The sequence below is a fragment of the Cavia porcellus genome, unplaced genomic scaffold, assembly GCF_034190915.1.
Source record: "Cavia porcellus strain 051 isolate PalLab524CR breed Dunkin Hartley unplaced genomic scaffold, mCavPor4.1 scaffold_15, whole genome shotgun sequence".
Taxonomy (NCBI): domain Eukaryota; kingdom Metazoa; phylum Chordata; class Mammalia; order Rodentia; family Caviidae; genus Cavia; species Cavia porcellus.
The window spans coordinates 3017159-3033607 of NW_026947498.1; the positions used below are offsets into that span (position 1 = coordinate 3017159).

Sequence of the window (16449 nt, forward strand, 5' to 3'; positions counted from 1 at the left end):
AAATCCACCTACCCTTCTCCATTGTACTGTCCTTCCCGGATGCTCTGCTGCTCACTGCTCTACTATCAGGTCTACATTTTGGGGGAAGGGGGACTTCCACATCAAGGAGAGAATACATAGCAAGAGTTTTCCTGGTCTGGCCCACTTCACTTCATGTAATATTCTCTAGTTGCATCTGTTTTGCTGCAAATAACAAAGTATGTCTAAATAGTACATATGTATGTGTGTGTGTGTGTACTATTTTTATTCATTTACCTGTTGATGGGTGTTGTATTCAGGGTTTGCAAGGAGAACAAGACAATACAGGACACATAATTTATTGTTTTATAATGGTCACCTAAAGAGTCAAATACAAAAGAAAGAGTGCAGGGAATCTGTTCACATGCTAATACCCAAAGAATTCAACTGAAGGCTTGGATCCTATGTCAATGTTCTGCATGAGTCCAGCTGGAGGCCTAGAGCCCATGACAGTGCCTCCCATGAGTCCAGCTGGATGCTTGGAGACCATGACAATATCTCAAACCAGTCTGTTTCTTGGATCTGTGCTGGGAAGGCCCAAAGGTCGGCGGCAGAAGCCAGAAATTCTGTTCCAGCAGGATGAAGGATCTGTGCCAGCAGGCTGAGGGTTCTGTACTGTGCTCAAAGTAAGGACCAGGGCTCCCTTGAAAAATACCATAGCCATCTTCAGTGACAATGAGTCCTGAGCTTCTCCAATGATGAAAACAGCCCAGTTCATATTAGGAAGCCAGCATGACAAGCTTCTCCTGAAGCCTCTACGGCACACCATGTTACCCTCTGGAGCCTGGAAATAATAAAGACCAGAACTACTCCGAAGTGGACTGCAGCCATTCTTAGTAGCAACAGGGTTCTGAGTTCCTCTGATGATAATAGCCAAGTTCATATCAAGAAAACAAGCTTGACAAGCTCCTCTGGGAGAACCAATGGCAACAGAAAAACTAACACCACAGAGAACCAACAACGCCATGGAGAACTAACATTTTTTTCCTCTCCAGTTCTCCTTTTTATGTTGGCAACAATCCTCAGATGTGCCATCTACACTCTCAATTCAGCTCTGTTGACCACCAGCTGTCAAACCACCACAATGGGCATCTAGGCTGATTACATATTGGAAATTGTGACTAGCGTTGCAATAAACATGGCTGTGCAAGGATCTCTCTAGTATGCTGATTTCATCTGGTTTGGTTATGTATCTAGCAGTAGGATCGCTGGATCGGTATAATAGCTCTCTGTTTAGTTTTCTTAGTAACTCCACTGTGTTCTCTGTAATGGCCATATTAATGTACCTTTTTATCAATAGTGCAGAAGAGTCCTTTATTTTTTAGCATCCTTGTCGGTATGTTTTTTTAGTAGCCATTCTACCTGGGGTGAGATGTGTGTCACTGTGATTTTGGTGTGTGTTTCCCCAATGGCTAGTGATACTGGGCACTTTTTTCCCCAGATATTTGTTAGCCACTTGTATTTCCTCTTTTGAAAATTATTCAGTGTATTTGCCTATTTTTAATTGGATTACTTGGTTGTTCTGCTGGGTTTTGAGTTCTTCATACATCCTGGATATTAACTTTGGCATTCTGTATGTTGTGTCTTCATCCTTTTGATGTGCAGAAGCTTTATAATTGGACTTAATCTCATCGGTTAATAGTGGCTTTTGTTTCTTGTGTTAGCAAAATCCTATCCTTTAGGACACACTATCTCAAGATATACCAGTATTTTGAAATGTTTCCCAATAGTTTTAGATTTTCCATTCAGGTGTCTCATTCACTTTTTTAAGGTTGAATTTTGTACAGGGTGAGGGATAGGGTCATGTTTCAATCTTCTGCACATGGACATCCAGTTTACCAGCATGACTTATTGAAGAAATTGTCCTTTCTCCAGTGTATGTTTTTGGTGGCTTTTTAAAGAACATGTAGGTGCATGGACTTGTTTCTGGGATCTTTACTCTCATGTATTGGTCTATGTGTATGCTTTCATGCTAATACTGTACATGCTCTTTTGGTTATTTTTGGTTCCACTGATGTCTTAAAATCAGAAATTGTGATGTTTCCAGCTTTGTTCTTTTTGCTAAAGTTACTTTAGTTGTTTATACTTTTTTTCTTCCATAATTTTTAGGTTGTGTTTTCTAGTTCTTTGAAGAATGTCATGGTATTTTAACAGGCATTGCACCAACTGCAGATTGCTGTGGGTATTTGGACATTTTAACGTCAGTTCCTCTGATCATGCACATGAGAAGTGTTTCTGTGTTCTAGTGTCTTCCTTACTTTCCTTCACCTCTGTGGTATAATGTTCACTGTTGAAGTCTTTTACTTCTGTGGAAAAGCTTGTTGTTAAGTAGTTTATTTTTTGCAATTGTGAATGGTGTTGCTTTTGTGACTTGTGCAGTAAATTTTTAATGGTCTACAGAAGATCTACTAAGTTTCTTATGTTGTTTTGAATTTTGCTACCTTACCAAATTTATCAGTTTCAATAGTCCGTTGATGAACTCTTTGGTTTTTCTTATATATAGAATATCATTATCAAACATAGATTATTGGAGTTTCTCCCTTCCTATTTGTATGCCTTTTTATTTATTTCTTTCAGTCTATTTGCTTCAGCTGAAACTTCTAGTATTATACTGAATGAGAGGCAAGAATGGACATCCTTGTATTATTCCTGATTTTAGAGGAAATGCTTTTCAGCTTTTTCCCATGCAATATGATGTTGTCCTAAGTAACCTTTATTACTTTGCCATATGATCTTTCTCTCCCTAATTTGTTCATGACTTTTACCATGAACGATGTCAAATTTTAGACTTTTTTTCCTGCATTTATTAAGAAGAACATGCATCTTAAATCTTTCATTCTGTTGATGTAGGGTATTCCATGTATTGATTTGTTCTTGCATCCCTGTAATGAAACTAGCTTGAATGTTTCTGATTTGTTGTTAAATTCGACGTGGGTTATACTGAGAACTGCCGTCTCCGGGTTCATCAGGGATGTTGGTCTATGGTTTTCTTTTTCATTTCTTTGTGTGTGTGCATGGGTGTGACTTACATCTTGGAATTTCTTCCCCTACTTTCGGCTCCTCAGTGCCTTAACAACATCAAGACCACAGTACTGGCTAAGAGTTTAGAAAATCTAGGCGAGTCTACATGATAAGCAGCTCTTAGCATTTCTAAGGAGCAGGGAGGTGAAGGCTATCACCTTCTCCCAGTGCGGGACTCCGGCTGCTCGTCACGCCTGGAGAGGCTGGCCGTCAAGCGTGACAGTGCCCTTGTGTGATCAGAAAATCCCGTTTGGCTCCTTTTTGCTTCTACACCGGGACCTCTGAAACGTGTCAGGAGGGTCCTGGAGAAACAGGAGGCCACAGGTCTCACCTCCCCGCTCCAAGGATTTATACCCTGCGATTGGTCACGAGGCTCACTAAACATGTGTAGTCGGGTGTGGAGTTTAATGTTTCACTTTCGGGATAAGGTGGGAATTAGGTACTTGAGTGCCTGATGGTGTGTAAATGACTCTGAAATTTGAAGCTGTTCCAAACGCCCAAACAGCCAGTGGAACCAGACTCTTTTTATGAAAATCCGCAAGAGCCACAGAAAGGCTACCATTGGCCAGGCTCCCAGGCCACCCAAACACTGGGCAAGGAGGGGGAACAAACCCCGCCCAAGCCCCAGGGCACAGAGTTGGCCCTCTAGATTACAGCTAGTGGCCGGACACTTCAAAGGGAGCAGAGGACCGCAGCCTGTCCAGCCTGGCTCTGCACCTCCAGGCAGTGGGCGAAGAAGCAGGAGAGAGGGAGGAGGAACCCAAATACCTTAAGTCTGGGCTGAGCGATTTCGCTCTGCGCCAAAGCTCTTCGCCAGAGCCCGGAGTGGGGCGTCCTCCAGGGGGAGACACAGCGACCCCCGCACCTCGCCCCTCGCCCCTGAGCCATTGAGCCTGGTCAAGGAAGAGGCTCCGGTCAGGGAAGGGGATCTAGAGCCATGGCTGAGGCTGCCGAGCCCGAGGGGGGCGCTCCGGGCTCCCAGGGGCCGTCTGAGGACCCAGCGGTTCCGGCTGCGGGATCCGAAGCAGAGGGACCGGAGGCCGGCGAGGGCACCGCAGCGGTGCCCAGCGGCGAGGGGACGCGCGCGCTGGAAGAGGAGGAGGGCGACGCGGGGCGCGCGAGCGAGGGAGGGGACCCGGGGGCAGAGGCGCAGGGCCACGGCGGGGTGCAGGACTCGGCTGAGGCCGAGGAAGAGACCGGGGAGGGGACCCAGGACGGCACCGAGGAGCCCCCGGCTGGGGAGGAGGCGGGCGGCGCCCAGCAGGTGGAAGAGGGCTCAGGGGAGGCTCAGAGTGGCCCCGGGGACGCCGCGGCTCCGGCGGCGCACGAGGAAGCAGAGTGCGGGCTGGAGAAGCCACCGGGGTTCAGCGTAGACGCGCAGGGCCCGGTAGGGGAAGGCATGGACGCGGGAGGGGCACCTGGAGCGGAGGATGAGCCGCAGGACGCAGGGGAAGGTGACCCCCAGCCCCGGCCCCAGGAGAGCGCGGAGCCCGGCCCGGAGGAGCGCAGGGAGGGTGCGGGGCGGGACGCGGCGGCCGCAGCCTTGGAGACTGGGTCTCCGGGGGCAGAAGGGTCGCAGGATGTGGTCCCGAGGGACGCGAGGGCACAAGATGCTGGTGCGAACGGTGACCCAGGAGAGCTCCGGGAGGGGACTGGCGGCGGGACGGGGGAGGAGGAAGAAGGGAAGGGAGAGCGGAGCCCCGAGAGACCCAGCCAGGAAGCTGCTCTGGGGGGCGAAGAGCAGCCCCCCGACGGCAGCAGAGATGGGGAGGCGGCCGGGTCCCCTGGGGACGAGGACCCCGAGCCCCAGCTCAGCAACCACCTGGCGGAGGAGGGCAGCGCCCAGGGCGCCGACGAGGCTGCGGACGAAGCTGCGCCTTCCACGCCAGTGAACGGCCGCGAGGAGGACAGCGAGGCGGCTCAGGAAGGGGACCCGGGACAGGAGCACGACATCACCCTCTTCGTCAAGGTAAAGGTCACCGCTCCCGGGTCTCAGGACACCCTTCCATCCTGAGCCTTCTCCGCCCCCACCCACGCCCGCACTGACTGTCCCCAGGTGCTTCTACCTGCTGGAGGGTGGACAGGGTTTCAAGAGCTTTGGAGCATTTGGGGGAACGCCTGACGGTGTGGAATGCAGGAGATTGGGGTGAGGGTGTGGGACCCGCGTTCCACTGTCCTTTGTCCTGAAAATCCTAACTGGGCCCCTCGGGTGTACAAGTGGATAAAGAATGAACTAAGTGGAAACAAAACAAAACAAAACAAACCGACGCACCCAATTGGTGTTCAAAGGAGTTTTACCAAAGGAAGCGTTAATTCTTGATGAGAAAAAGAAAATGCGAACAGGTAGTTTCAGTGTGAAAACTATCCTGAGACTCAGAGCCCGCCAGCATATCAGTTCCCGAAAGGCATTCCGGTTTTAGAGCAGGTGATGCGCGTTTGAGAGGAAAGTGGAAGCTTGTTGATTGAAACGCGATCATTTTTTGTTGAATGCTTTTTTTTTTTTTTAACCTTTTCGTTGGAGCAGTGCCGGATGCTGGTGACTCAAACATCAGGTGTCTGTGTGACAGTGTACTTATCCTCACTTCTGTTGAGAAGGGAGCAGTGATTTCAACTTGTGCCCCACTCTGGAGAGACCTGGATGTTTTCAGTTTGCGTAGACCTTTTTACAAAGCATCAAAAATAGGTGACCAAATCCCAGCAGCCTCTCATACCGAAAGCTTTGTGAAAGAAAGAAAGAAAGAAAGAAGGAAGGAAGGAAAAAAAGAAGGAAGGAAAAAAGAAAGAAAGAACAAACAGAAAGCAAGCCCTTTCTGAAGACCTGTGCCTAAAGCCAAGGGGTCGGGGATAATAAGGTCAAGAATGTGCATTGCACATTAAATCGTAATCCTTCCCAAATCCTTTCTGGTTTATAGAAGCCAGTTATGACCTAAATCTCCTGGGCTGAGATGTAGACAAATCCTAGTAAGTTGTAAAAAAAGAAAAAAAGCTTCTAAAGTAATTACCTTTAGAATTTTAAGAACTGTCTGAGTGACCAGGGCTGGGTGGGGGGAGAGGTGGGTGTTTCTTCATTAGTGAGAGAGTGGCTGTTCCTAGCATTTTGGAGACCCTGCGACAGTGCACAGTGACCTTTGGGATGTCTCCTGAGGGTACAGCCCTCTTAGAGATCCTGGAAGGAATTGGAGTACCTGCTGCCGGGCGGCTCCAGATCTGGTTGGTTGAAGAAATGTCCCATTGCTGTGGTCCAATGGCTTCATGATTTGTGTGAAGGACTTTGTATGACAGCAGTAACAGCTTCCTCACCAGAAGCCCTGCCTCCTGCACGGAGATGCTGGGTCCTGTTCCACCAAGTTTCTTGGAAACAACTAGGGAGGCAGGAAAAAGACCTGGCCATTTTGTTTCTTAATGAACAGTTCTTCAGTTGGTTACTTCATTTGCAGGTAAACCCACATTTTGGAGCCAGCCACAGCCTTTGGCTTAGTTATTCCTGTCTCCTATCACTCTGGCCTTTTCTTGGCATTGTTGGGGTCCCGGCTCTACGTCACCATGGTACTGCCATGCCAGCCATAGCAAAGTGCTTTCTGTTTAAGGGAAACATGGAACTGCATTCCTTTCTGCTTGGAAATTTTGTAAGCTCTGCACCATCCTCCTTGCCCCATTCCTGCTCTTGCCTGGTTATCTATCACATGTCTACAATTAAGTGTGGACTTCATCCGTCCTGAGGGGCTTCTGTATGCTTTGTCTCTTACAAGTTCATCATTATGTCTCTAGGGTGGGCTGCACTGCAGCCAAAGACTGGGTAGTTGGCTGGTTGCAGTGTAATGCGTTGATCCAGAATATAGATGTTAGAGCCAGTAGGTCTGGAATCAAATCCTGGCTCTGTACTTTCTTGCTGTGTGACCTTGGGTAAGTTATTTAACCTTTCTGTACCTTTGTAGTCTTAATGATTAACCTGGTGCACTCACAGTACCTGGCCTTAAGCTTCGGGGGAGAACTCAAGAATAGGTTATATGAAGCCCCAAGAGTGGTGCCTGGCTGAGTAAGCACCGTGGAAGAGCTGGTGCTTCTGCATGACTCACAAGAGCTTCCACTGATTCTGGACAGAAGTTCCCTGCCCATTCCACTGTGCTGTTCCTCTAGGTACCTAATGACCTCCATTCTCTAGGGGTAAGAGTGTTAGGCAAAGTAAAAAACCGAACTGAACCAAACCAAACCAAACCAAACCAAACCAAACCAACCCCCTTATCTTCTCAGAAATACTGCTTGATAGTAGTAAGTGTCATTAGCAAAGGCCAGGGGCATAATATGGCACCTCACCCATGTTTTGTACTTGCTAGTTGACATGGTGACCAGTTACCGATACCTTTTTCCTGTAGGGAAATAAATACATCTCCAAACTATAAGGTTGGTTAACTACGGAGGGTCTTTTAAAGGTGCCTCATCTTAGTAAGGCATTTCACTTTCTTCTGAGCCTACTGATCATTCTCTTTAAAGACAAAGAAACAAAAATGAAAAGTCTTAATAAAACAAACATAAAATCTATGCTGCTGATCTTTCAAGTAGCCTTCTTCTTCTTCTTCTTCTTCTTCTTCTTCTTCTTCTTCTTCTTCTTCTTCTTCTTCTTCTTCTTCTTCTCCTTCTTCTTCTCCTTCTTCTTCTTTCTTCTTCTCACCAGAGATTGCATCCAGGGCAAACTCCAACCTTTTTTTGGAAAGAGGGTCTTGCTAAATTGCTAAATTTCCCGCTCTGGGTTTGCAGCATGGTCTTCTCAGCTTTGCAGAGTGCTGGGATTCCAGGCATACACCATGCTGCCTGGTTCCGAGTTTGTAATATCTGATTCCTTTGCTAGATTTAACCTCGCCTGGATTCCTTCTTGGGCTCCATTTTAGGTGACTTCTGTTTTCCACGCTAGACAGCTCACCTGGGCTTTGCAAACCCATTAGGGCAAATGCTTAAGGTAGGTTTTCTATGGTATAGCTGCAGCACTGAGCTTACAGAGCTATGCCTTAGGGTGATCACTACAATGTGTCTCTAAATATTCCTGGGCTAGGATTTAGCATTTCTTCAATGGTGTTTTGCAGGGTTCTTGTTGAACTACTTGCTGCTGAGTTTCATGAGCTTGCCTTGATATTATACTTGGGTTTTCCAAAGAAATGAAGCTGAGCTTTGATGGAACAAAGTAAAACTCCAGAAAGGCATAAACTTTGAATAAGCATTGTCAGCCAGAAATGTTAACAAAACAAGACAAAGCAGAACAACAACAACCAACCAAAAAACTAAAGGAACAAAAACATGCCAGGATTAGCATCTTAGTAATTCTTGGTAGATCAGTAGGTGACAGCTTCAATAGGCTGTAGCTTCTGGTAGACCAGTAAGCTTCCCTGCTGGGCATGTTTGACCTGGAGGGAGCACACTGAGACCTGTGGTGTGGGTCCCAGTCTCCCAGGAGCCTGGAACAGAGATGTGACTTTACTAACTATGTGGGAGGTCCATGTTCTGAAGGAAAGTGAGCAAAGATAACACTTATGTAACTTTAGTTCTCCTCTAACATCTTATTTTTTATGGCTTGTTTTCTGATTATGTTTGAAAACTTGTTTGTAACTTACATAAATGAAATAAGCACATGGTTACTTGACATGTGATTTTGGCAATGGTTTACATACAGACATGGGTGTGTACGTTTGCATGTGGTACTGATTGCCCCCTCCCACTACACTAGGGACATAGGTGTGCTGACCTCTAACCTCAGTGCTGGGGACTGCAGTGACTCCCAGTGGGCCCTCAGCTGGTACTTTTCTGGTGATTTTAGGTAGGTGGGAAGGTAGAGAATTGATGGATTCAGAGTGATGGCCAGTGAGAAGCAAAACCTGGACACAAGCCTGTTTCCTTGTTATCTCTGTCCAGCATCCCTTTGTGAGAGTGTCAGAGTGGGGCTGTGATGTTTAGGTCTTTGAGGGCCTCTTGCTCTGTCCTGCTTTTGCTCATGGGCCACCTTCTGGACTTCAGTACAAGTCCCTCTTCCTCACATCCAGCATTCTTTCTGTCCTTGGTTTCACAGGGCCAGCCTTTTTTGCTGAGGTGCACAGTGTACTGTGCTGTGCACTGTCTCTGTGAGCATTAAAGACAAACAGGACACCTTCAGAAATACTACAGTGGGTGATGTAAATGTGTAAATGGGCTTGGTCATTTTTGATATTGGCACAAAGCCGAGGATTTGGAGGGATGGGGAGAGCCCTGGCTTTGGTCCGTGCTAAGGTTCGGGTGACACTTGCACTGCAGGTCAATCTTCTCACTCTGTCTGTATGTCATCCTGTGTGGGGGGCACTGTGCTAATGTCTGAGAGCACATTGATTAGTTACAGTCTATTTTCTGATGCTATAATGGAATACCCAATGCCTGGAAATTTATAAGGAATAGCATTTTACTTTCTTTATGGTTTTGGAGTCTACAAAGTGCAAGAGCAGTTGGACATGTATTTGGCATCTAACTAATGGGCAAGCTCCTCTTTCTAATGAGGCTACTAACACCATGATAGGTACCCCACCCTTATGGCCTCATCTAACCCTAACAACCTCCCAAAGGCTCCATCTTTGAATATCATCATCTTGTGAATTTGGAGATCAAGTTTACATCACAGGAACATCTGGAGGATGATTGAAACCATAGCAACGAGCAATGCCTTGCCCTCCCCAAGCTTACCACCTGGCATGTGGATGGACGTTGAGGAACATGATATGGCGGGCATACCTAACACAGCCACTGGGCTGGGAGCTGGCATGACACAGGCCATGTTGTTTTTGGCACTTCAGTCATTATTAGTCATTATTACTGCTGGTAAGAAGGGAAGGAGGCATGAGGAGGAGAAGGGGGAGGAGGAGGAGGAGGGGAAGGAGGAGAGGTGGCTGTATGAGCATGCAGCAGGAGGTCCCAAAGACACAGCAAGATACTTGTTATCAATTTAGCTGTATTTAGCAATACATTATTTTCCTTTTTGCTCCATAGAGAGTGGGAGCCCTGGTTAAACCCTGGTACAAATTCTTGAAGATTTTCTAAAATGGGCTGTCTGTGATTTGAGCTTTTGCTGCATTTAGCGCAAATTTTTTTCCCCCTGAGAACTGAGGAAGTGAAAGTTCAAATTTCTTCTCTTTTTCTTTTTCTTTTTGGTACTAGGGATTGAACGCAAAACCTTGTGCTTACCAGGCAGGCGATTTGCTGTTGAGCTATATCCCCAGCCCCAGCATCTCTTTTTTTTAATACTGATTTTCTTGCTGTTTTTCTGTCTGGTACTCCCAGATGGTCCTAGTGTTGGGGAGATACTTCCTTTTCCTCTTTCTTTCTTTCTTTACTTCCTTTCTTTCCTTCCTTCCTTCCTTTCTTCCTTCCTTCCTTCCTTCCTTCCTTTCTTCCTTCTCTCTCTATTTTTCTTTTTTTGTGCCTGGACTCAAACTCCAGGCAGGCATTGTAACACTGAGCTAAGCTATATACCCTGGTGAGACATTTTTGTGCAAATGAACAACTTCCAGATGACACCACAGGCTCTCTGGAGTCCATTCTCCTGCAGGGAGACAGCATCAAGCTCTTACAGCTGGGCTCCTTTTTGCATTGAGAGACCTTCTGACTCCTTTTCAAATCAACATTTTTAATTTGAAGATGTTAGTACTTTGGTAAAAAAAAATCTATTTTACTTAATGCTGCTATGAAATTTTCTCAGCCTTGGATTTAAGGCAATTTCTTGAGTGTTTTTTTTTTTTTTTTTTTTTTTTGTTGTTGTTGTTTTTTTAACTTGCTCCATACTGTTGCCCAGGTTGGTGTTACCCTATTGTTTTTAATTTTGGGGAAAATGGCATCACAGTGTGTGAAGCTGTGATTCATAGGTTATCAGTAACAAGAGGATCAAAAACAAAAGGTAGTCATGAGTTTGATCCCTGGTACCGAAAAAGACAAAACAAACAAACAAACAAAAAAATGTGCCTGTGCCCCCCGGGGCATAGCCTGACTGTGTGTTTTGTCTCCATCTGTCATCAAAAGATGCTGCCTTAGTCTCCAGAGTCAGATGTGCTCAGTGTCAGATTACCAAAGGAGGAATTAGGCAGATGGGAGGAAGAGACAGGGGCTTTCTTCTTCACCTTTTCCTCTTTCCTCAGGGGGAAAACTCCACCCCAGAGTGCTGGCAGTAGGTTTTTCCTTCTGTCCCGTTACCTGGAGGTGACTTCTATGCACCACACTTCTAAACTTTTCTCACGCACAGGGAAATGGGATGACAGGGTTGACTTAAACCGGTGGTAAGCACACTGTGGCTTGCAGGTCAAATCCAGTGTGCCACCTGTTTCTGTACACCTACAACCTCAGGGTGGTTTTTGCAGTTTTAAGTGTAATGCATACTGCCCTTATTTTCATGGGAACGTGTTGACTGTTGGCACTGGGTGACTCAGTCTTTTTGTCTTAGTAGCTTCTTGTAACTGATACATGGGAAAATGAAGCATGCTCTGTGATAACGCTCTTGCAATCTTCACCTTTGTTTACTAGAATCTTTAAATGCCCTGTTGTGCGTTATATCCTATAACTTCTTAAATCCTGATGGATTAGGTGTTTCCAGCCTTAAATTTCTTCTTTGCCTTTTAATTAGCAGGTATGCTTTATCAAGTACGGGCACTTTCATAATTTAACTCTATCTTACAGCACAGAGTTTGAACGGTGTGAGGAGTGAGGTCACTTCACGCCCGCATGATCCCATCTGAAGCTGTGGGTGGATCACTTTGATCTGGTGTGTGATCTACTGAAGTAAATTTGATACTCACAAATCAAAATCATTATAAAAATATCATCTGTGATGTAGTAATATCAAATACTCTAAGGTTATCTCCTAGCTAGGTGTTCTATTTATGTTTCCAACTGCTGAAGGCATGGACCAGAACTCACAGAGAGTTCTCTTTATACAAATCTCTTTACAGAGGCCCAGTGAATTTTGGAGGAGCAGGAAAGTTATCCATGGATTGTATTTGCTGAATAGGGTGAAGAAATGGATACTTAACTATCACAGATAGGTTGGAAAGAACAATTGAAAGTTTCTGATGTAGCAGGATTTAGTAGTTGCAAACCACAGACTGTTTTGATATATATAAGGATTCAGCTTACAAGGATCCCATCTATTGCTAGATGGGTATATAAGAAAAACTATATTGAAAATATTCTCTTTAATTGCAGACTTTTACTAGGTTTGTGGACTCTGCCTTCCACTCACTGCTTGTCTTTCTTTCTGTGCTTGTTTGTTCACGGGGAAGTTGAGTCTACTGATGTGGGCAGAAGTAAAAGTTGCTTTTCAGTTTTCCCAATCTACTCCCTGGTGTCTGAGACCCAAGCCTATACTTAAAACAAATACTTATGGATTACCTGCCAAGCATCAGGCATTGTGCATAACAGTGATGGGGACAGATGTAGCTGCTGCAGGTTGGAGCTTCAATCTGGAGAGGGACGTGGAGAGGGATAGCATAAAGAGGGGGGAACAGGGGGCTAGAGTGGGGCCACTGGAGCTGGCAGGCTGATGGCTAGCAGTGCCTCTGTCACGAGGTGTGTCTGTCAGCTTCACGCTGTGCTGTAACACACTCCTGAGCTAACTGACATATAAAGGAAAAAGGTTTATACAGAGAAAGCCCTTCCTGGTCCTCATCTCAGTCTGGGAAGTTTTTGTTTGTAATCCCATGGAAAAGTTACTGGAATTCCGATAAGTTAATTCCAATCTACCACTTCCAGTGCAGCCTAATGTGAGAATAAAGACACTAAGACATGAGTATAGTTATGGGGAGTCAAGGGGTTCTAAGTTCAGCCGGCATGAAGTTCACTGGAAGAAAAGTCCAGAGCAGCGCCCGAGCTGGGTTTTACTAATTCTCCCTGAGGGGAGTGGCTCAGGGATGAGTGACAGTGAAAGTGGTAGGAAATATGTGAGTGCCGTGAGCTGGGCTAGGTAGGAGACCTGAGATCACCTGCAATATACAGAGGGAAAGGTACGCAGAGAGAGTAATCTTCGCATTACACCGAGAAGTATCTAATATTTGGGGGTTGTTTCTTCAGCTCTGATATACAATCTTTTGAACCCTGGGAAGACATAGCCTCTTACCTTGAGGCTCAGACAGAGCCAACAGCTTGGAGTACAGCTCTTCATCCTGCCCAACTCGACCATGTTTTTTGGGAGTCACTGGGCAGAGAAACAGTGATTGTCACCTTGCCTCAAGATTACACACCAGCTCCTCAGCCAGCCCAATTCACAGTGCTTAAATCCAATTGAAGGGACAAAGAAATAGCCTTTCCAGCTCTGTGCATATCAACACATGGGGATAAGGCCACTCTCATCCAAAATGGAGCTAATTGCTCTTCCTTCAAGGAGAGTCATCCATGTATGTGGTTTCCCACAGGTCTTCCTAGAGCAAGGTCAGCCATGGCTGCATGGCCTCTAATTGTCACTGGGGTTATGAATCCTCTTTGACACACTTTAATGGGTGAAATTATAAAGACACTGAATGCACCAATTCCAATATAAAACCAAAAGTGAACCTTCAGATACACAAATGGATTTAATTGTTCTATAGCATCAGCGAATCTATCCCAGTCCTTATTTTGGGTATCAACTGTGGCTGTCAGTTGACAGCACTTTTCTCTGAAGAGCATCTGTATCCCCAGTAATATTCTGTCCCTGTGCATGCACCAGTTATTGCAGACTGACCAGACCCACAACCTCCAAAATGAGGGGACAGTGAAGGCTTAAATAAAAGACACAAGTGGTATGATTTTACGGTTCCAGGAGGATCAAAGCCTTCTAGCAGAATTTGAGAGCTGAGATAAAGATCTGTGGGCTGCCTGTATTTATCCAGTTTTCAAACCCAGGAAGAGGTTAGAGTATAAAATGTGGGAAACTGAGCAGGACCTTGGGAGAAGGACTTCTCTAAGTAACAGACTGTTAATTTATAAGTATCTTACCAGAAAGTCCCCAAGTTGACTTCCACTACAGGAGTGAAATACTTGCAGCTACAGTCTTTATTTAGTTAATTGGGGTGGGGGTCAGGCATCCTCAGCTGTAACTTCATCCTGTCCTTTGAGGCATCCCGGCATCACAAGCCATTACAGGCCTCAGCCAGGACCAGTTTCACTTACTGTAAGTCCATTGCCCATCTCCAGACAGAGGATCTAGGCCTTGGACAGACTCACAAGTAAATACACAGAGCCAAATGATTAATATAAAATCCTGCTCAGAGCCGCTTCATAGTGGTCTCTATCAGGTTAATTTTGGCTCACAGTTTTGGAGGTTCCCGTCCAAGACCAGTTGGTCCCATTGCCTTTGGGCCTGTGTGAAGCAGCCCATCATGGTGAGACACATGTGGTGAAACAAAACTGTCTATGTCATGGTCAGGAAGCCAAAAAAGAGGGCAAGAAGACGGTCAGAGTCCCACAGCCCATTTCAAGGGCACACCCCAGTGACCCAGAGAGCTCCTGTCAGTCTCCACTTCTCCTGACAGCTCCACTCTGGGGGATAACCCTTTACCACAGGGCCCCAAGGGGGCTATTTCAGATCCAAACTATAGCAGGGAGAGATTTGGGCTCTTGATCTCTGATTCTGAGGATGACCTGTCTGTCAAAAGATGAACAGATTTATCTATCCTTCTGTACCATGGAGGGACACATAAATGACAGCCACATAGAAGCATGGCTCTCACACGAGGCATCAGGCCTTAACTCGTTTTTTTTTTTGTTTTTTTTGTTTTTTTTTTTTTTTTTTATTTAAGAGGAAAAAGAGAAAAACACAAAACAAACCAAAGCGATGTAAGGGTACACGCAATACAGAACTACAAAACAAAACAAAACAAAACAAAACCAAACAAAAAAACATAACAGTAAGAAATTACCTGCTAGTAGATTACACACTATCTTCTTGAAAATAGTTACTCAAATCGCAGTATCAAAGAACACAAGGTGGACATTCAAACAGGGAGACTGCAAACAGCTGTGTTCAATGTTCCAAAAACATTGATAAAGTCAGCTATTTAACACCCCCAAACACACTTGCTGTTATATCCGTTAGAGCTCTTTTTCTTTTTTTTTTTTCCCTCTCTTTTTTACAACAAAATTTACACATCTTGGATTTTATTACTCCTTAGTGCTTATTACTTTCTTTGGGGGGGGGGGAAGAATACAGTCAAATATGGCAAAACAAAGCTGTCAGTCAATACCAAGGATAGACATAGCACATGGTGTAGAACAGAGTACAAGTTTATCAACAATGGTTATCAACGTTGTCCCTTGTTTCCTTAAAAAGAATTGTCTATCTTATTAGATATTATAAAGTTGGACAAAACAGTACAGAACAAGACCAATAAAACTTAGGCATTGTAAACATTACAGGACTTCCAAAGAAGACAATAGTCAAACCAGAATGGGTATCTTAGTGAATCTTATTGTCTTCAAAGTAGTTGCCTATGTCTTCAAACTTGATACTATCATATAGAATGGAACAGAGTCTAATCAGTCAAAACAAGATCGTGGGAGTACTACAGGACTTCAAAACAAGTTAATAGGAAATCGAAAAGAGTTACTATTTATATATCCTAATTTTTTTGAATTTTTTCTTTAATTAAGACAAACATAAGAAATGACTAAATAATTTTTTTTGAAACAATAAGGGGGAGATTGAGATAAAACAGGACATAACAATATAACAATAGAGGTCACAGCATGACTGTTTCAACAACCTAGTACTTCACCACCTTATAACCTGACTTAATAGTAGTTACCATAGTGTCTTTTTCCTTGAAATATTTGGATAAAACTTCATATACTCTAGCTTCAAATATTTTCATATCAAGAAGCCCAGAATAAAGCCTTTCTAATTAATGAGTGAAAACTTTATAAGGCTTCAAGGCCACCTAATGGGGAATCATGATTACCACATATTTTTATATATTTGAATCATTATTTACATTAGGGAAACTATTCGGTATTCACACATGCGAGATTGATTTATTTCACTAATGAGTATGGTCTCAAGCTGCGCCCATTTATTGATAAATATCTCAATGTGATCCTTCTTTATAGCTGAATAATACTCCATTGTATAGAAATACCACAACTTTTTTATCCATTCCTCAGTTGATGGGCACTTGGGTTGTTTCCAAGATCTGGTGATTACAAATTGTGCTGCTATAAACATAGGTGCACATATATCACTGTGGTATGATGCTTTCAGTTCTTCTGGGAATATGCCTAGAAGTGGAATAGCTGGAATAAATGGGATTTCCAGTCCCAACTTTTTGAGAAATCTCCAGACAGATCTCCACAAAGGCTGTACCAGTCTACACTCCCACCAGCAGTGCAGGAGAGTTCCTTTTTCCCCACAGCCTCTCCAGCATTTGTTGTCGGTTTTCTTGA

The 16449-nt window shown here is 44.7% G+C and overlaps 1 protein-coding gene across 1 annotated transcript in view; it reads left to right on the plus strand.

The window, feature by feature from the left end:
- Window positions 1-3681: 3681 nt before the first annotated feature.
- The window catches only part of Clic6 (chloride intracellular channel 6), a 50799-nt gene continuing 38031 nt past the window's right edge, over window positions 3682-16449 (plus strand). The window contains exon 1 of the mRNA XM_023560768.2: window positions 3682-5008. Within this exon, the coding sequence (XP_023416536.2) occupies window positions 3977-5008 (1032 nt within the window). The 5' untranslated portion in view covers window positions 3682-3976. The remainder of the gene's footprint in view (window positions 5009-16449) is intronic.